The sequence below is a fragment of the Zophobas morio genome, unplaced genomic scaffold, assembly GCF_036711695.1.
Source record: "Zophobas morio isolate AGI-343-1 ecotype UQ-CSIRO unplaced genomic scaffold, CSIRO_AGI_Zmor_V1 ptg000008l, whole genome shotgun sequence".
Lineage (NCBI taxonomy): Eukaryota > Metazoa > Arthropoda > Insecta > Coleoptera > Tenebrionidae > Zophobas > Zophobas morio.
Window position 1 is genome coordinate 10,947,893 of NW_026972113.1, and position 21,524 is coordinate 10,969,416.

A 21,524-nucleotide genomic window follows, 5' to 3' on the forward strand; every position below is an offset into this window, starting at 1 on the left:
AACCGTAACGTCAGTTATCACAGGTGGTGACTTTGTGTATATTTGTGTTTTTTCACAAAAAAGTATTATTTGGTAGTTTTATTGAGCGGGATTAGCATGACCGGTGAAACCGAAGGGTCTGTGAACACAGGAAGCAGTCTGTTCCCCACAACCGGCGATAAATTAATTAATTTCGTCGATAATCGCTCGTGTAGCAAGCCTGCGAAGAGGGTGAGTATGGGGGCTGTCGGGGCGTTGTTGTAACCACACTCGTGGATATTTAAGGGTGCCAGCACAAACTAGACACACTTGAGTCGAATCAAGCATCATCAATTTAAATTACTACAAATAGAAAACTGTCTGATCTTGTTGGATGTAGTGAAAGCATGTAATGAGATATTATAGATTAATAAATCTCGCTTCATTAAGTGAAAGAAATCGCTTAATACTTGTCATTCGCGTTTCATTTAGATCGGACAGTATAAAGTATTAATTGAGTTTGACTTGAAACTACTGTTATTAAACGCAATTACGGGTGATGAGTACCCAAATTTAATACACAGATACGCATCTTGCAAGCTTGGCCGCTTTGAAAAACTTGTAAACCGTTTTAATAACCATGACACTATAGTTAGTGAATATGCATACAATGTGTGGTAATTATAATGATCCGGGTTTCTAATTTGCGCAATTGTGCATATGTGATGGTCAAATTTCAAAACAAGCGGTTTTGTCTTTCACTTGAAGATATCGTATTTAGTAGTTTTTACTTGCATTACAATATTATAGTCAAAGGATCAATAAATGTTCGTGTTAGTCTGTGTGTCTGCGTGCGGTCGTCATTAATACAGAACGAGTTGTTATAAATTCATAAACTCGTCATACATGTGGCTTAAAATCGACGATTATTTTATCCCGCACTTGTAATTATTGGCTTAGTGAAGTGATTTATAAATACTCATGATCTGATAAAAATTGATATCTAAAACCGTCGTCCTTGCGTTGTTTTTTCAAATGTAGGGTTGCCAAATTGAAAATCGAAGCTTTGAAACAGTGAAAACGTTGAGCTTATTTGTCGTAATTATACGTTATATCAAACAATGTCGAAAATGTTGTAAAAATTCTGTTAATTGCGGTAGTTCACGCTGAAGTAACCACATCAGTTCTGGCGGTTATGTACTGTTACACATTTTAAATTCAAAATAAGACTAGTTTACTTTCCATTTTACGTAAAAGTTTGTGTAAGTCGAAAATTTTAGTTTTATGGAAATTAAAATGTAATTGTTGTTGCGTAACGATTATTATTGTACAGCTCTTTATCGCACTTCACACATTCCGTTCGAAAATATGCTTGTGACGTCACAGTTAACTTAACTTAAGTAAGAAAAAAAAACGTAAGTACACGACGCACAGCTATATCTATCTGCACACAGTTTTCTATTTGAAAGTAAGTGCAAGTAAATTTATTTGATGGAGAAAGGGATGCGCTACCAATTATGACTAGTAGTCGTAGAAAATAAGTTTAATTAGTTCACTTGTTGAAAAGCACCTGTTCTGTGAAAACCGACTCGAGCACTCGTTTAGTAGATAGACAGCTTTCGGTGTGATTGATTGTTTACGAAGAATGTGCTTCTGACAGTGCACCGTTTTAGTTTTGTTTATTTATAGTTTTTTTTGCTTCCGTGTTTTTATCTTCCATGTTTTCCAGTCTTTATTGTGGTGGTGTCTTGCATGAAACGGCCTATGTCGGACGGGCCGATAATCACGACGCATATTTTAGCTCGGACATGACGATGACCAACTCGCAGGTAAGTCCGTAGAGGTGTAGATGGTCATCGCTTTGATGTAGATTTGCTGCTTTGTCTTGCTCACTAGAAATTTGTGTGAATAATTAATTGTGGTGGACGATTATCGTGATTTGCGGGGAAAATTCCCTTCTAATTGGTATCTAATCGGGATTAATCGCGTTTTTATTGCGGTGATTAAATGGACAAAGTGGGTCGACTTAAAAAAAATGGTTCGAAATGTTGAATCTCGAAACTATGATAAGACCAAGTGGATGAATTGTGGCGTTGACGTCACGATTGCGGCGCCAAAAACAAGGAAAAAATGGCTTTTTGTCCAAACTCATGATCTAATCGATATGATTGTGTTTAAAACAATCTTCTATGAGTTAAAATTATTTTTAAACTAAAAAAAATGTTTTGTTTTTGAAACGCTGTGTTTTTCGGGCAACCGTAATTATTAATAATTGTATATTACATTAGTCCGGGTGTAGTTATCAACACGTTATTATCGATTCATGTTTTATAATAATTTCTTTCGAAAAAAAAACTTCCGATAAATGAAATAATTGGTGGTTATGTAACGCACTATACACGAAATGAGTTTACAATTTTATAGTAACAGCCTTATTAGTAACTTCAACATCTGTCAAAGCCTGTACCAGAGTTTATTATTATACCCAAGGAGGTACCAACCCATCTACCAACTTTCCGAGATAAATCGTAAATTTTTTTCATTTCAAGTCAGATTTAGGTTTGTAGAGAAAAATCGATTTTTTTACTTTTCTTTTTTTTAATAGAAGTAGTCTTCATTTTACAACACGAAACTTAAAACATGTTTAAAATGGTAAATTTTTGTAGGGAAATATGGATTTTTGCAATCAAGCTCCGCCCCTCGAGCTGAAAAAGAATAAAAAAATCATTCCCATTGAGATGTTGGCGGGTGGGCGGGGCTTATATTTTGACTTTTTTCCCTCATGTAGGTACTCTTCTTTTCACGACAACTTAAAATATGTATTTTTGTGGAGAAAAATCGATTTTACCATTAAGCTCCGCCCCTCGGTCTGGCGACGAATGAAAAGTTCATCACAACTGAGATTAGGGTGGGTGGAGCTTATGTTTTACTTTTCTTTTTTTTTTTCTTAATAGAAGTAGTCTTCATTTTACAACACGAAACTTAAAACATGTTTCAAATGGTAATTTTTGGAGAGAATACAATTTACCATTTTAAACCTGTTTTTTCTCAGGTTTTGAAAAGTATGTATTTTAAGAAGCAAAAAAGGAAAATCTTTTGATTTCTGAATTTTTTGAATTGATTTCTAAATTTTTCGATATTTCGATTTTTTTGATTTGTCGATTTTTCAATTTTGGAATTTTTGAATTTTTCCTTGTTGGATTTTTCAATTTTTCAGTGTTTGGATTTTTCGGTTTTTCAGTTTTTAGTTTTTTTTTTCAATAATCCGACATTTCGTTTTTTTTCGATTCCTCGGTTTCTCAGTATTTCGGTTTCTCCATTTTTCAATTTCTCTAGTTTTCGATTTTTGATTTCTCGATTTTTGACTTTTCGATTTCCCAGTTTCAGAATTTTTCGATTTTCTTCAATTTCTCTGTTTCTCAATTTTCCGACATTTAAAATTTTCGAATTTGACTTCTCGTTTTGTGAGTTTCCAATTTATCGATTTTCCGGCGTTTCGATTTCTCGATTTTTCCACTTTTCAATCTCCCGATTATAGAAGTTTTTGATCTGTCGGTTTCTCAATTTTCCGACTTTTTGATTTCTGGTTTTTTGATTTTTTTCGAATTCTCAATTTTCTGGCTTTTCGATTTTTCGACGTTTCAATTTCCAGGTTACGGAATTTTTCGGTTTCACGGTTTGTCAATTTTCTAACTTTTCGGAAATTCGATTTTCAATTTTTCGAATTCTCAATTTTTTAACTTGGATTTCTCGATTTTTCGACTTTTCAATTTCTAAATTTCCCGACTTCGACTTTTCAATTCCTCAATTTTCCGCCTTTTCGATTTCTCGATTTTTGGCTTTTCGATTTCTCAGCTTCAGAATTTTTCGACTTTCTTCAATTTTTCGGTTGCTCAATTAACCAACTTTTCGATTTTTGGACTTTTCAATTTCTCAATTTCCCGACTTCGATTTTCCGATTTCTGAGTTTTTTGATTTTTTCGAATTCTCAATTTTCCGGCTTTTCGGTTTCTCGATTTTTCGACTTTTCAATTTGCCGATTACGGAATTTTTCGACTTCGATTTTTGGCTTTTCGATTTTTTAGCTTCAGAATTTTTCGATTTTCTTCAATTTCTAGGATTCTCAATTTTCCAACTTTTCGATTTTGAATTTTTCGAATTCTCAATTTTCCGACTTTTAGATTTTTCGACTTTTCGTTTTTTGACTTTTCAATTTCTCGACTTTTCAGTTTCCCGATTACAGAATTTTTCGATTTCATTTTTTGTCAGTTTTCTGACTTCGATTTTTCGACTTTCTGATTTCTCCTTTTTTGACTTTTTGAGATCTCGATTTTTTCATATTTTTCGATTTTTCGATTTGTGACTTCGATCTCCCGGTTTCAGAATTTTTCGATTTGCTTCAATTTCTCGGTTTCTAAATTTTACAACTTTTCGATTTTCAATTTTTCGACTTTTCAATTTCGCGATTACAGAATTTTTCGATTTCACAGTTTTTCAATTTCTCGATATCTGAGTTTTTGCATTTTTTTCAATTTCTCGGTTTTCCACTTTTCGATTTCTCGATTTTTCAACTTTTCGATTTCCCAGGTTCCGAATTTTTCGAATTTTTGATTTTTCGTTTTTCGGCTTTTCAATTTCTCGATTTTCCGCCATTTCAGTTTCCCGATTTTTCGACTTTTCGATCTCCCGATTACAAAAGTTTTCGATTTGTCGGTTTCTCAATTTTCTGACTTTTTGATTTTACCACTTTTTGATTTCCGGTTTTTTGACTTTTCGATTTCTCGATTTTTGAATTTTTAGATATTTCGATTTTTCAGTTTCTCCATTTTTCGACTTTTTGACTTTTCAATTTCCCGAATTTTCGATTTCTGAACTTTTCGACTTTTCCATTTCTGTGTTTTGAGTTTCTCAGTTTTCTAATTTTCGGCTTTCATGCCTCATTTTCTCGATTTTTCAGCTTTTCAGTTTTTCGACTTCAATTTCTACGACTTCCAGTTCTCGATCTCTGAATTTTTCGATATTTCGATTTTTCAATTTTTCGACTTCTTGAGATCTAGGTTTTTCGACTTCTCGTTTTCTCAAATTTTTGACTTCGAGGTCTTGATTTTTCAATTTTGCTATTTTTCAATTTTTTAGATTTTTTTCAATAATTCGACATTTCGATTTTTTCGATTCCTGGGTTACTCACTTTTCCTATTTCTCAATTTTTCGACTTCTTGATTTTTAGATTTTTCGACTTTTCGATTTCTCGATATTTCGTTTCCTCAATTTTTCAACTTCGATTTCTCGATTTTTCAATTTTACGATTTTTCAGTTATTCGATTTTTCAATTTCTGTTCCAGTTTTTCGAAGAATCCATTTTTCGATTCTTGATTTTTAAATTTCTCGATTTTTCGACTTTCGATTTTTCAGTTCCTCGGTTTTTCGATTTTTCAATTTTTTGATGTCTCAATTTTTCCACTTCTTGATTTCTAGATTTTTCGATTTCTCGGTTACTCATATTCTCAATTTTCTCACATTTTGTGATTTTTGGGTTTTGTGATTTTTTAATTTTTCTGTTCTTCTTTTTTACGATTTTCCGACTTTTCGATTTTTCAATTTTTCGACTTGTTTAAAATAGTATATTTTTGTATATGAATATGGATTTTGCAATTACGCTCCGCCCCTCAGTCTGACAACGAATGAAAAATTCATCACAAATGAGACTGGGGCGGGTGGGTGGGGCTTACTTTTGTACTTTTGTTTCCCTAACATATATAGGTTTTTTTTTTAATAACACGAAACTTAAACTTTACCGTTTATAACGGTAAATTTTTGTAGAGAAATAATCTATTTTACAATTAAGCTCCGCCCCTCAGTCTGAGGACGAATGAAGAGTTCATTACAACTGAGATTAGGGCGGGCGGGTGGGGCTTATGTTCTACTTTTTTTTTAATAGAAGTAGCGTCATTTCACAACAAGAAACTTAAAACATGTTTCAAATGATAAATTTTTGTAAGGAAATATGAATTTTGAAATTAAGCTCCTCCCCTCGGCTCAAAGCTCATCGCAGTTAAGATGGCGGTGGGTGGGCGGGACTTATATTTTATCTTTTGTTCTGAATATACATAGACGTCCTTTTACGACAAGAAAGTTAAAACATGTTTACAATGGTAAATTTTTGTAGAGAAATATCGATTTTACAATTAAGCTCTGCCTCTCGGTCGGACAACGAATGAACAATTCATTACAATTGAGGTTGGGGCGGGTGGGTGGGGCTTATTTTTTATTTGTTTAGCATATACAGTTTTTATTCAGTAACATGATAGTTACAAACACGTTTCACATGGTAGCTTCTAGGAGAGAAATAAATATTTTGCAATTAAGCTCCGCCCCTCGTCTCACGGCGAATAAAAAAATTCGTCAGTGTCCGCCGGTGGGCGGGGTTTGTATTTTGCCCTTTTTTTTCTTAATATATGTACGTAGTTTTCTATTCACGACAAGAAATTCAAAAGATCTTTAAAAATAAATTTAAATTTGTGGAGAAGTGTGGAGAATAAAATTTACCAGTTTTAAATATGTTTTCGGTCTTTTGTTTGAAGAGTATGTATATTAAGAAGAAAAGAAGGAAAATCTTAAGCCCGCCCACCCGCCCCGATCTCAATTGTGACGAATTCTTTATTCGTCGTCACACCGAGGGGCGGAGTTTAATTGCAAAATTCTTATTTTTCTACGAAAAATTACCATCTGAAACATGTTTTTAAGTATTGTGTTGTTGAAAAAAATCTGTATATATTAAGAAAAAAAACTCGATCGGTTTTTACTTTTTTTTTCCAATAATAATCCGACATTTCTCGGTTGCTCAATCTTTCGGTTTCTCCATTTTTCAATTTTTCTATCTTTCAGAATTTTTCGATTTTCAATTTTTTGAGTTGGATTTGTCGATTTTTCGACTTTTCAATTTCGAAATTTCCCGATTTCGATTTTTCAATTTCTTGAGTTTTTTGATATTTTTCGATTTCTCGGTTTCTCAATTTTCCGACTTTTCGATTTTCAATTTTTCGAATTCTCAGTATTTTGACTTGGATTTCTCGATTTTTCGACTCTTCAATTTCTAAATTTCCCAACTTCTATTTTTAATTTCTCAATTTCTGGGTTTTTTGATCTTTTTCGATTGCTGGGTTTCCCACTTCTCGTTTCCCAATTTTCCGGCTTTTCGTTTTCTCGACTTTTTGATTTTCCGTTTTTTGAAAAACTCGATCTTTCGTGTTCTCAATTTTTCAACTTGGATATTCCAATTTTTCGATTTTTCAATTTTTTTGAAGTCTCAATTTTTCGACTTGTTGATTTCAAAATTTTTCGAATTTTCGATTTCTCTGCTTTTGTTTACTCAATTTTTTAAACTTTGATTTTAGGATTTTTCAATTTTCTGAATTTTTGACTTTTCTATTTCAAAATTTTTCGATGTTTCGATTTTTTTTTGATTTCTCGATTTTTCGATTTTGCTGTTTTTGAATGTTTCCTTGTTGGATTTTTCAATTTGTCAGTGTTCAGGTTTTTCGGTTTTTACTTTTTTTTTCCAATAATCCGACATTTCGTGGTTTTTTTTTCGATTCTCGGTTGGTCAAAATTTCGGTTTCTCCATTTTTCAATTTTTCGACTTTCGATTTTTCAATTTTTCGATCATTTGATTTCTAGACTTTTCGACTCTTCGATTTCTCAATTTTCCGACTTGTTTAAAATAGTATATTTTGTAGGGAAATATGGATTTTGCGATTACGCTCCGCCCCTCAGTCTGACAACGAATGAAAAATTCATCACAATTGAGATTGGGGCGGGTGGGTGGGGCTCACTTTTGTTTCCCTAACATATATAGTTTTTTTTTTAATGACACAAGTATCGTGTTTCAAACGATAAATTTTTGTAGAGAAATAATTGATTTTGCAATTAAGCTCCGCCCCTCGGTCTGACTACTAATGAAGAGTTCATCACAACTGAGATTAGGGCGGGTGGGTGGGGCTTATATTTTACTTTTTTCTTTAATACAACTAGTGTTGATTTCACAACAAGAAATCTAAAACATGTTTCAAATGGTAAATTTTTTGGATGCATTTTGAAATTACGCTCCGCCCCTCGATCTGACAACGAATGAAAAATTAATCACAATTGAGATTGGGGCGGGTGGGTGGGGCTCACTTTTGTTTCCCTAACATATATAGTTTTTCTTTTAATAACACAAGTATCGTGTTTTAAACGGTAAATTTTTGTAGAGAAATAACTGATTTTGCAATTAAGCTCCGCCCCTCGGTCTGACTACGAATGAAGAGTTCATCATAACTGAGATTAGGACGGGTGGATGGTGCTTATATTTTACTTTTTTTTTTTTAATACAACTAGTGTTGATTTCACAACAAGAAATCTAAAACATGTTTCAAATGGTAAATTTTTTAGATGCATTTTGAAATTACGCTCCGCCCCTCGATCTGACAACGAATGAAAAATTCATCACAATTGAGATTGGGGCGGGTGGGTGGGGCTCACTTTTGTTTCCCTAACATATATAGTTTTTTTTTTAATGACACAAGTATCGTGTTTCAAACGGTAAATTTTTGTAGAGAAATAATTGATTTTGCAATTAAGCTCCGCCCCTCGGTCTGACTACGAATGAAGAGTTCATCACAACTGAGATTAGGGCGGGTGGGTGGTGCTTATATTTTACTTTTTTTTTTTAATACAGCTAGTGTTGATTTCACAACAAGAAATCTAAAACATGTTTCAAATGGTAAATTTTTTGGATGCATTTTGAAATTACGCTCCGCCCCTCGATCTGACAACGAATGAAAAATTCATCACAATTGAGATTGGGGCGGGTGGGTGGGGCTCACTTTTGTTTCCCTAACATATATAGTTTTTTTTAATGACACAAGTATCGTGTTTAAAACGGTAAATTTTTGTAGAGAAATAATTGATTTTGCAATTAAGCTCCGCCCCTCGGTCTGACTACGAATGAAGAGTTCATCACAACTGAGATTAGGGCGGGTGGGTGGGGCTTATATTTTACTTTTTTTAAATATAACTAGTGTTGATTTCACAACAAGAAATCTAAAACATGTTTCAAATGGTACATTTTTTGGATGCATTTTGAAATTACGCTCCGCCCCTCGATCTGACAACGAATGAAAAATTCATCACAATTGCTATAGGTGGGGCTTAATCTTTGGCTTTTTTATGTAATACACACAGTTTTCTTCAAATAACACATGTAGAAAAATAAGGGTTTTGCATCCATACCTGTCAAACTATTTTCCAAGATAAATCGTAACATTTTCTTGTCCATTTTGGATAAATTTCAAACCAGATTTAGAAGACAAATTCTTCTCAATTATTGAAAAAAGATAGCAGTTTGAAAAAATATAAAACCAGTCTAGTTTCAGCATTACATCACCTTTAGTTTTTTCGGAAGTGACGCCCACGAATTGGTTTATAAAATGCCACTTAGCGTTCATAACCTAGATATAATAACTCGGATAAGTTCTGATTTAGACACTGGGGGACCCAAATCCATTTCCCGTGTTTCGAGGCAGATTTTCTTCAACTTCACACATTGATAATTAAACTTCAAATGTCACAATTTGACATTTGTCGTACCAACCACTAAAAATTCCCCAAAACAAAGTACAAATACGCGTTTCATAAGACATTTTTGATAAACGTCAATTTTACTTTAAAATGCACAACTATCACACATATTAATCGTAACCTTGGATGGGTCTGGGGCACCTGATTATACCAGGTAAAGTGATAGTCACAATATTAATGCTGGAGGTGACTTTCATGTCTAAACCGTTTTACCAATTTCCTTCATCTTCAAGTCTGACATTTCTCGACAAAATTCCCCAAAATTAAAAATAAAAACCAACTTCGATTTCGAAATTTCATTCCTTGTATTATTCGCACACCTAATTATTTTTATGCTTGAAAGTATTGCAACCCAGTTCAACGCATTAATTAAATATTACTCATACGAGGAAGTGTTCATTTTTTACAAATTTATACATCGAACCCTGAGAACCGAATCCCAATGGGAATATTCTCATAGATTCAAGTACGCAATCGCTTGTAATAACCCAATAACTAACAAGATTTATCAGATTTCCTGTCACTCGAGCACAGCATTGCATAACCAACTCCGAACACCACTAAAATTACTAAAATTGTGGCTGCATTAGTCCAATAAACAGTAATTACGTAAAATTTAATAATTATTAGCAAGTGTAATAAAAGTACTGAGTCATAGCATCATAGGGGTCAACAGCGCGCGCTTATCTCGTGTTAAGTACCGCATACACATTCACCACTTATCTGTGGAATTGATAAGATATCCGCAACCTCCCAAATTGACATAATTCCAAATAACCGGAGTGAACAGATGTGATTGATTGTTCCACTTTGCTAAAGTACCGCCATGTCGAAGGTATCTACTTGTTTATTTACAACATTAACACTACTCACACGCATGCGATTTGTTTACTTTTCCGCGGTACGACTTAAACCATTAGAATGATCACCGCTTGCGGCCACCCATCCACTCTCCACCCCCCAAACCACGACCTCTTCACATTCGCATTTCCTCCAGGTGTGGTTCCGCGGTGTGCGCAGCTCCAAATTCCGCCACGTCTACGGAGAACCCGCCAAAAGAGAAAAATGCTACGACAACATCAACATCACCAAGAACGCCCACGACTCCCAGTTCTGCGCCGTCAACCCCAAGTTCGTCGCCTTGGTGACGGAGGTGGCCGGCGGTGGGGCGTTCATAGTCATACCCATCGAAAGCGTAAGTCCGTCTGATTCGGGAATGATTGATGATGATTTTAAAATCTTAAGACCGGGAGACTGGATTTTAACGCCAGTAGGGTGACGGGGCACACGGGACCGGTGTTGGACATCAAATGGAACCCCTTCAATGATAACATAATCGCGTCGTGCTCAGACGACTGCACGGTGAGTAGCAGCATTGTTTAAGTATATTATAGTTGGACAACCTAATACAAATTTTACTTCGCCTAAATAGTGAGCTTTAGGACAAGGAATCCAGGGGGCGTGGGACAAATTTTTCGTCAGCGCGCATTTTCACTACAGTGAGCTGGTATTAGGTTTATTTTACTCTAAATCAGATGGCGCCATCAAACATTAGCAAAGGCAAACACCCTTCACTCTGCTCTTATACGAGGAGTTATCCATAAATCCATAATTAACATTGTTCCGTAAACAGTAATGTGTATAAACATATATGTACAAAATATGAAAATATACTTGACATAAAAAATATGAAGCAACGCGTTGTAACGTGATAAGAAAGAATTGAATTTAAATGAATTTGACGCCTATTTTTATTTGACTATATCTGAAGACTGACAGAAACTTTCCAAGGGTTTTTAAACTGGTATAATTGTTTAGTTTTACAAGATTAAAGTAAAACAAGATTTTTAAGTAAAATTTAGATTCGTGGTGTTACAAAAATATTAACACAAAATGAAAATATATGTTCAAAGTAAATAACAGAATGACATAAACTTTCGGCGTTAACATTACAAATAATTACAAGAGAGAAAAAAACGCATAAAGAACTTAAGAGGCATGTTTGTAATATCGAGTTGTTAAAGGCTGCTTTGAAGACTGTTTGTTTCTATGAAAAACAATTGCTGTTATCGGACATTTTGGTAGATTTTGTTCCAAAAATACGAGATAACTAATTGTTTCTTGAACTAGTTTCCGTAACTTCTAAAATTTAAAAAGTATACGCCGTTCTGCTGTAATAAAATCTAGAATAAGGTCAAAATCACACTAATATTACATCTGATTTTGTTAACCACATGAATATAATTTACATTAAAATAAGTTACAGACATTGTTTGAAATGTTTATCATAGTTCCAAAACAAGATAAAATAAATAAATAAATAAATAAATAAATAAAATGTGTAGTTTATAAACTTCAGAATTTTTGTATAAAAATAATCAGCTTTATTTTGTCTGTTCCATTTTATTGGGTGTATTGGGCCCCTCTCGGGATATAACACCGACATCAGTGCACCGACCCAACGTTCTTCAACCGATGGGATGATTTATTACTTCCGTTATGCTGGCCCTACACAGAGCGATTTGGTTTTCGGATTTTCGGCTAGATCTGCACTTTTTGCACACAGAGTATTTTGTTCATGCCAGCATCAAAAATACTACGCCGAAGGCACTTCTTCAAGTGTTATTTTTTTTAAGATGTCATATTTGTCAGCGTTTCCAAAATTTTCTTCTTTGCACAGGTCAACTAATTTTTCGTAAACCACATTTTAAAATTTTTGTTATTGTATTTTTTAATTTTTAATTTTCTAAGGCATGAAAAAATCCCATATAGGTTTCTATGAATTTATTAACGAAATCAACTGATAACTTGCGCGCCATTTTTGTGTTAATTAACACCAATAGTGATTATGATAATTTTATAATTATCATTTTAATAAAATTGTGTTCTTCACTTCGCGAACGACAGCAAACAATTTAAAATTACCGCTAGTCAAGCACCTGAAAATCCATCTCTCCCAAATATGTCTTTCTTGGCACGATTTGTAATCCGAAGTCTCCCTCCACATGCAATTTTTCGTCGCCTGAGAACTTGTTTGATCTACAGACCAAAGCACACTCAGGCCAATATCGGCTGTAAGCGATTTATCTATAAACCGATATTCGTTAGAGTTGATGTGATACACATCCACTACGAAGAACTAACCCATTTTGACCATTGGACTTTACAACGAATAAGTGAATAAAGTTCTTGAACATCTTAACGATTTAATACATAATGTTCCCGAATGACAAAATTTACATTTCAAATTGTATTATCAAATTACACTTTCTAAAATATGTCACGAACAATGAAATGACGCAATCTCCAAATTTTACAATAGTAAAATTGTAGTTTCGCCCCGTTTACGGTTTATGCATCCGTGTCGAGTTTTCACCTTAGACGTCAAGATTTTTGGAAAAAAAAAATCAACATTTTCCAATTTATAATGTTATGTATTTAAATTTTAAAAAGTAGAATAGTCCTGATCTTGTGATTTATACCTAAATACGCTATTGGGATTTTTCGGCTTGTCGATTTCTCGATTTTTCAACTTTAAATGTCTCAATTTTTCAATATTTCAATTTTGGGCTTTTCCGATTCCTCCATTCCTTAAATTTTCTATTTCTCGATTTTTTTATTTTTCGATTTCTCAATCTTACGATGTTTCAATGATACGATTTCTCAATTTTTGTCCTCTTCAATTTTACGGTTTTTAAATATTTCGATTTTTCAATTTTTCAAATTTTCACGTTTCTAAATTTTCAGTTTGCCGATTTCTAAAGTATTTTTTTTATTTGTCCATTTCTGGATTTCCTAAAGTTTCGATTTTTCACATCTTCAATTCCTCAATTTTTCGATTTTTTAAGATTACGATTTTTCAATTTTGCTTTTTTAGATTTTCGATTTCCCAATTTTCCAATTTTTTAATTTCTCAATTTTTTGAATATTTCTTTCAGTTGAGATTTTTCAATATTTCAATTTTTCGACTTTTCGATTTTTGAATTGATGGATTTTTTTTGATTTCTCGCTTTTTTCCTTTTTGGATTTTCAATTTATTGTAAACTTTAGATTTTTCAATTCTGGGACTGTTTAATGCTTCGATTTCTCAATTTTTAAACTTTTCGATGTTTTAATATTTCATTTTTTAAAATTCTAGGTTTTTCGATATCTCGAGTTTTTAGTTCTTCTATATTTCAATTTTTCGATTTTTTGAATTTTAATTTTCGATTTTCCAGTTTTTCTTTTTTAAAATTTTTCGATTATTCAATTTTTTAATTTCTCAATTTATCGAATTCAGGTGTTTCGTTGTTTTGATTGTTCAATTTCTCAATTTTTCAATTTTTAACTTTCCTTTTCGGCTTCCGACTCCTCAATTTCTCGATCCTCCGATTTTTAGATTTCTCGAAGTCTGAGTTTTTGAATTTTTCGATGTTTCGATTTTTGGATTTCTCGGTTTTTCGATTTTTTTCTTTTGAGCTTTTCAATTTCTGGATTTTCCAATTTTTCAACGCCCTGATTTTTCAATTTTTCAAATTGAATTGGATTTCTCGATTCTTCAATTTTGCGATATTTTAATTATTCCTTGTTTTAAATTTTAGTTTTTCCGATTTCTTGATTTTTTGACTTTTCAGTTCTTCAGTATTTAAATTTTTCAATTTTTCAAATTTTTGCGTTAAATTTTCAGTTTTCTGATTTCTCAATTAATCTTTTTTTTTTTTCTCAATTTTTCAGTTTTTTAAGTTCCCAATTTTTGAATATTTCTTTCAGTTTTGGGATTTTCCAATATTTTGATTCTCCGACTTTTCGATTTTTCGACTTTCAGTTTTTCAATTCTTTGATTTTTCGATTTTTCAATTTTCCAGTTTTTTAATATCTCAATTTTTTGATGTTTCTTTTAGTTATGGGATTTTCCGATATTTTCATTCTCTGACTTTTCGATTTTTCGACTTCCGGATTTTTCAATTTTTTATTTTTTGGATTTTCAGTTTTTTCGTTTTTTAAACTTTAGATTTTTCAATTTTTCGACTGTTTCATATTTCGATTTCTCAATTTTTCAATTTTCCGATATTTTAATTTTTCAATTGTCCGAATTTTTAAATTTTCGATTTTTCCATTTTTTGAGATCTCGATTTATCAATTTTTCGATTTGTAACTTTTGAATTTTTCGATCTTGGCCTATTTCGGTTTCTTGTTTTTTTTTTCGATGTTTTAACTTCTCGACTTTTCGACTCCTCGATTTCTCGATTTTTTGATGTTTCAGTTTTTGAATTTTTCGATGATTCGATTTTTCGATTTTTGAATTATCCGATTTTTCAATTTTTCAATTTTTTTCACTTTCGAGTTTCGATTTCTCGATTTGTTGATCTTTCAGTTTTTCGATTTTTAAATTTTGGATTTTCGAAATTTTATTTTTTTGATTTTTTGATGTTTGGATTTCCCCATTTTTCAATTTTACGATATTTTAATTTTTCAGTGTTTTAAATTTTAGATTTTTCAGGTCTTCAGAATGTACTTTAATTTTTCAAATTTTGACGTTTCCGAATTTTCAGTTTTCCGCTTTCCCAATTAATCTATTTTTTGATTTTCCCATTTCTCGATTTTCCCAAGTTTCGATTTTTCAGTGTTTTTGATTCTTCATTTTTTCGATTTTTTAAGTTTGCGATTTTTCGACTTTCCTTTTTTGGCTTTTCCAATTTTTCAATTTATTAATTTCCCAATTTTTGGATATTTTGTGTGATACATTTTTCGATATTTCAGTTTTGGGATTTTTTTAGTATTTCGACTTTTCGAGTTCCGGATTTTTCGATTTTTCGACTTTTTACTTTTTGGATTTTCAATTTTTCAATTTTTCAAGTTTTCAATTTTTAAAATTTCGATTTCGCGATTTTCAGTTCTTCTATACATATTTCAATTTTTCAGTTTTCCAAATTTTTTAAATTTTTTATTTTTCCAATCTTTCTTTTTTAAAATTTTCCGATTTTTCAATTTTCTGATTTCTCGATTTATCGAATTTAGATGTTTCGACATTTTGATTGTTCAATTTCTCGATTTATTAATTTTTCAATTATTAACTTTTCTTCTAGACTTTCCACTCCTCGATTGCTCGATCCTCTGATTTTTCGATTTCTCTCCATCATCATCTCAGTTTTTAAATTTTTCGATGTTTCGATTTTTCAGTTACGCGATTTTTTAATTTTTCAATTCTTTAAATTCTGGAGTTTGGATTTCCCGATTTCGCGATTTTTTAGTTTTTCGATTTTTAAATTTTAGATTTTCGAAATTTTATTTTTTGAGTTTTTGATGTTTTAAATTTTAGATTTTTCGATTCTAGTTCTTCGGTATTTTTATTTTTCAATTTTTCAAATTTTGACGTTGCTAAATTTTCAGTTTTCCGATTTCTCAATAAATCTATTTTTGATTTTCTCATTTCTCGACTTCTCGAAGTTTAGACTTTTTAGTTCTTCAATTCTTTGATTTTTCCACTTTGCTTTTTTGATTTTTCGATTTCTAAATTTTCCAGCTTTTCAATTTCTCAATTTTTGGATATTTCTCTCAGGTGTGGGATTTTCCAATATTTTGATTCTCTGACTTTTCGATTTTTAGATTTTTTATTTTTTGGATTTTCAGTTTTTTAAACTTTGGATTTTTCAATTATTCGACTGTTTTATATTTCGATTTCTCAAATTTTCAACTTTTCGATATTTAATTTTTAAAATTCTATATTTTTCAATTTCTCGAGTTTTCAGTTCTTCTGTGTTTTAATTTTTCAATTGTCCGAATTTTTAAATTTTCGAATTTTCAATTTTTTGAGATCTCGACTTATCAATTTTTCCATTTTTAACTTTTCGATTTTGGCCTATTTCAGTTTCTTGGTTTTTCGATGTTTCGACTTCTCGACTTTCGCTCCTTGATTTCTCGATTTTTTGATTTGTCGGTTTTTCCATTTTTTACTTTTTGGCTTTCCGATTTTTCCATGTTTCGATTTTTGAATTATCCGATTTTTCAATTTTCCAGTTTTTTAAATTTTCGAGTTTCGTTTTCTTGATTTGTTGATATTTCCGTTTTTCGATTTTTAAATTTTAGATTTTCGAATTTTTATTTTTCCCACTTCTCAAAGTTTCGATTTTTCAGTTCTTCAATTCTTCGATTTTTCGACTTCGCTTTATTGGTTTGTCGATTTCTCAATTTTTGGATATTTCTTTCAGTTTTGATAATTTTCAATACTTCGATTCTTTCATTTTTCGACTTCTAGATTTTTCTATTTTTAATTTTTGGATTTTCAGTTTTTTGTTTTTTATTTCAATTTCTCAATTTTTCAACTTTTCCATATTTTAATTTTTAAATTTCTAGATTTTTCGGTTTCTCGAGTTTCCAGTTCTATATTTTAATTTTTTAAATTTCCGAATTTTTAATTTTTTTGAGATCTCAATTTATTGAGATTCGGATGTTTCGATGTTTTGATTATTCAATCTCTCGCTTTATCAATTTTTCCATATTTAAGTTTTCGATTTTTCGATTTTGGCCTATTTCGGTTTCTCAATTTTTTGATTTTTCGACTCCTCGATTTTTTTGTCTTTTGATTTTTCGATTTCTCGATGTCTCAATTTTTGAATTTTACAATGTTTCGATTTTTCGATTTTTTGCTTTTCGGTTTCTCGATTTTTCGATGTTTCGATTTTTGATTTATCCGATTTTTCAATTGTCCAATTTTTTAAATTCTCGACTTCTCGATTCGTTGATTTTTCAGTTTTTCGATTATTAAATTTTAGATTTTTATTTTTGATTTTTTGATGTTTGGATTTCTCCATTTTTCAGTTTTAGGATATTTTAACTTTTCAATTTTTTAAATTTTAGATTTTTCGATTTTTTAGTTCTTCATTATTTTTTATTTTTCAAATTTTGACGTTTCTGAATTTTTAGTTTTCGGATTTCTCAATTAATCTATTTTTTTTATATTCCCATTTCTCCACTTCCTAAAGTTTCGATTTTTCAGTTCTTCAGTTCTTCAATTTTTCGATTATTCAGGTTTTTAATTTTTCAATTTTTCGATTTTTTAAGTTTGCGATTTTTAGACTCTTTTTTTTTTTTGACTTTTTTGTTTCTCAATTTTTTAATTTCTTATTTTTTTGATATTTCGTTCAATTTTGTGATTTTTCAGTTTTTCGATTTCTCAATTTTAACTTTTCAATTGTTGAAATTATTAATTTTTTTCGATTTTTTGAGTTTTCAGTTCTCTATATTTCAATTTTTCAATTTTCGGAATTTTTAAATTTTCGATTGTCCAATTTTTTTTTATTTTTCGTTTTTCCAATTTTTCGATGTTTCGATTTTTGAATTGATGGATTTTTTTTGATTTCTCGGTTTTTTACTTTTTGGATTTTCAATTTATTGTAAACTTTAGATTTTTCAATTCTGGGACTGTTTAATGCTTCGATTTCTCAATTTTTAAACTTTTCGATGTTTTAATATTTCATTTTTTAAAATTCTAGGTTTTTCGATATCTCGAGTTTTCAGTTCTTCTATATTTCAATTTTTCAATTTTTCGATTTTTTGAATTTTAATTTTCGATTTTCCAGTTTTTCTTTTTTAAAATTTTTCGATTATTCAATTTTTTAATTTCTCAATTTATCGAATTCAGATGTTTCGTTGTTTTGATTGTTCAATTTCTCAATTTTTCAATTTTTAACTTTCCTTTTCGGCTTCCGACTCCTCAATTTCTCGGTCCTCCGATTTTTAGATTTCTGGAAGTCTCAATTTTTGAATTTTTCGATGTTTCGATTTTTGGATTTCTCGGTTTTTCGATTTTTTTCTTTTGAGCTTTTCAATTTCTGGATTTTCCAATTTTTCAATGCCCCGATTTTTTAATTTTTCAAATTGAATTGGATCTCTCGATTCTTCAATTTTGCGATATTTTAATTATTCATTGTTTTAAATTTTAGTTTTTTCGATTTCTCGATTTTTTGACTTTTCAGTTCTTCAGTATTTAAATTTTTGAATTTTTCAAATTTTTGCGTTAAATTTTCAGTTTTCTGATTTCTCAATTAATCTATTTTTGATTTTTCCACTTCTCAAAGTTTCGATTTTTCAGTTTTTCAATTCTTCGATTTTTCGACTTCGCTTTATTGGTTTGTCGATTTCTCAATTTTTGGATATTTCTTTCAGTTTTGATATTTTTCAATACTTCGATTCTTTCATTTTTCGACTTCTAGATTTTTCTATTTTTTATTTTTGGATTTTCAGTTTTTTGTTTTTTATTTCAATTTCTCAATTTTTCAACTTTTTCATATTTTAATTTTTAAATTTCTAGATTTTTCGGTTTCTCGAGTTTCCAGTTCTATATTTTAATTTTTTAAATTTCCATATTTTTAAATTTTTTGAGATCTCAATTCATTGAGATTCGGATGTTTCGATGTTTTGATTATTCAATTTCTCGCTTTATCAATTTTTCCATATTTAAGTTTTCGAATTTTCGATTTTGGCCTACTTCGGTTTCTCAATTTTTTGATTTTTCGACTTCTCGATTTTTCGACTCCTCGATTTTTTTTTGTCTTTTGATTTTTCGATTTCTCGATGTCTTATTTTTGAATTTTACAATGTTTCGATTTTTCGATTTGTTGGTTTTTAGATTTTTTGCTTTTCGGTTTCTCGATTTTTCGATGTTTCGATTTTTGATTTATCCGATTTTTCAATTGTCCAATTTTTTAAATTCTCGACTTCTCGATTCGTTGATTTTTCAGTTTTTCGATTATTAAATTTTAGATTTTTATTTTTTTTTATTTTTTGATGTTTGGATTTCTCCATTTTTCAGTTTTAGGATATTTTAACTTTTCAATGTTTTAAATTTTAGATTTTTCGATTTTTCAGTTCTTCAATATTTTTTTATTTTTCAAATTTTGACGTTTCTGAATTTTTAGTTTTCGGATTTCTCAATTAATCTATTTTTTTATATTCCCATTTCTCCACTTCCTAAAGTTTCGATTTTTCAGTTCTTCAGTTCTTCAATTTTTCGATTATTCAGGTTTTTAATTTTTCAATTTTTCGATTTTTTAAGTTTGCGATTTTTAGACTCTTTTTTTTGACTTTTTTGTTTCTCAATTTTTTAATTTCCTAATTTTTTGATATTTCGTTCAATTTTGTGATTTTTCAGTTTTTCGATTTCTCAATTTTAACTTTTCAATTTTTGAAATTATTAATTTTTTTTTGATTTTTTGAGTTTTCAGTTCTCTATATTTCAATTTTTCTATTTTCGGAATTTTTAAATTTTCGATTGTCCAATTTTTTTTTATTTTTCGATTTTCCAATTTTTCGATGTTTCGATTTTTGAATTAACCGATTGTTCAATTTCTCGATTTTTTAATTTTAGATTTTCCAATTTTTTTTTTGATTTTTTTATGTTTCGATTTCTCGATTTTACAATTTTCCCATATTTGAATTTTTCAGTGTTTTAAATTTTCGATTTCGAGGATTTACTGTGTCACAGTAGTCATCAGTCATTACTCATCAAGAACGATTATTGCTGTGCGTTAAAATGCCTACATACTGATAAGTACTTACATACAAGACACATTTAAGGCTGTTTTAAGTCTGCTAGATATAATTTTTGCAATTTTAAATTTATTTCTTGATGTCTAAATCGTATGTATTTAAATGGTGATGAATATTTTGTGATACAATCTTAGGATAAAATGCATTTTAGTTTCAAAGATAATATGTATTTAATGATTTGACTACTGTTAATAAAAAAAATACGTAAGAAGATGTTCATATTGAATTAATTTGGTGTTCATAGTTTGATGATAACCCATAGTTATTCTGGAGGCAAATTAGATGACTTGTTATTTATTAATTAAAGTAGTGGTCGTTTAATTTCGTACCTTTAAAGTCGACGAAGGGACGCATATTTGTTAACCATGCAGTTCATGGATAATAGGTATACCGCGATAATATTAAATTTTTGTTACCTTAACCTTGAAACAGGTATGCACTACATATACATATATTACAGTAAAGTTTTCAACACGTACGTTTACTACCTTATCGACATCACGTGCTTACGGACTATTTTTACCCCCTTTCGTAAGGTACCGCCACTTCATAGTGAAGCGAGTGAGATGTAAAATATATATTCATTCTTTTCTACATGGGAAAGTGATTGTCCGTATACGTTGCCCAACTATAATATACTTAAACAATGGTAGCAGCGAAAGCTTGCTGACGTCACGACACAAAAACGAGCTCGGGTTGTAGATCAAGTTGTGGCACATTCCGGACGGGGGGTTGTCGATGCACTTGACGGACTGGCTGGTGGAGCTGCAAGGACACAAGAGACGAGTGGCATACATCGAGTGGCACCCGAGCGCCGAAAATATACTCTTCAGCGCCGGGTTCGACCACCTGGTGATCATCTGGGACATCGAAAAGGGTGAAACCGCCAACGTGATCGACTGCCACCCGGACGTGATCTACTCGATGTCCTTGAACCGTGACGGGAGTCTCTTGGCGACGACGTGCAAAGACAAGAAACTGCGAGTAATCGAACCCAGGAGTGGCATTGTCAAAAGTGTAATTAACCTAAAAAACTTAGAAAAATTCGTTTTGAGACGATTGATTCCAGGAGGGGGTTTGTCACTCGGGCTCCAAAGCCAGTAAGGCCACCTTCTTGGGGGCTAGCGGTCGCCTCCTTACCACGGGGTTTTCGCGCCACTCCGACCGCCAGTACTCCATCTGGGACCAGAACGACCTAAGCAAGCCCCTCAGCACCGACACGATTGACAGTTCTTCGGGGGTGGTCTTCCCGTTCTACGACAGCGACACCAATATTGTGTTCCTCGCGGGCAAGGGCGACGGGAACATCAGGTACTACGAGATCACCGCCGAGCCCCCGTATATCCATTTCCTGAGTCAGTTCCTCTCGGGGAACCCCCAGGTGAGTGCGACTTTGCTAATGCGCGCACCACTGACTGTCG

At 31.5% G+C, this 21,524-nt stretch overlaps 1 protein-coding gene across 4 annotated transcripts in view; it reads left to right on the plus strand.

The window, feature by feature from the left end:
• Positions 1 to 21,524, plus strand: part of LOC135125324 (coronin-2B-like) — a 27,632-nt gene continuing 6,108 nt past the window's right edge. The window contains exons 1-6 of one of the 4 annotated variants that reach the window (XM_064050816.1): positions 120 to 210; positions 1,688 to 1,787; positions 10,574 to 10,771; positions 10,822 to 10,938; positions 20,806 to 21,120; positions 21,173 to 21,484. In XM_064050816.1, coding sequence (XP_063906886.1) covers positions 1,767 to 1,787; positions 10,574 to 10,771; positions 10,822 to 10,938; positions 20,806 to 21,120; positions 21,173 to 21,484 — 963 coding nt within the window. In that variant the 5' untranslated portion in view covers positions 120 to 210; positions 1,688 to 1,766. Of the gene's footprint in view, positions 211 to 1,445; positions 1,788 to 10,285; positions 10,412 to 10,573; positions 10,772 to 10,821; positions 10,939 to 20,805; positions 21,121 to 21,172; positions 21,485 to 21,524 lie in introns of those variants that run through there. The other 3 variants (XM_064050813.1, XM_064050814.1, XM_064050817.1) reach the window with 3 other exon arrangements.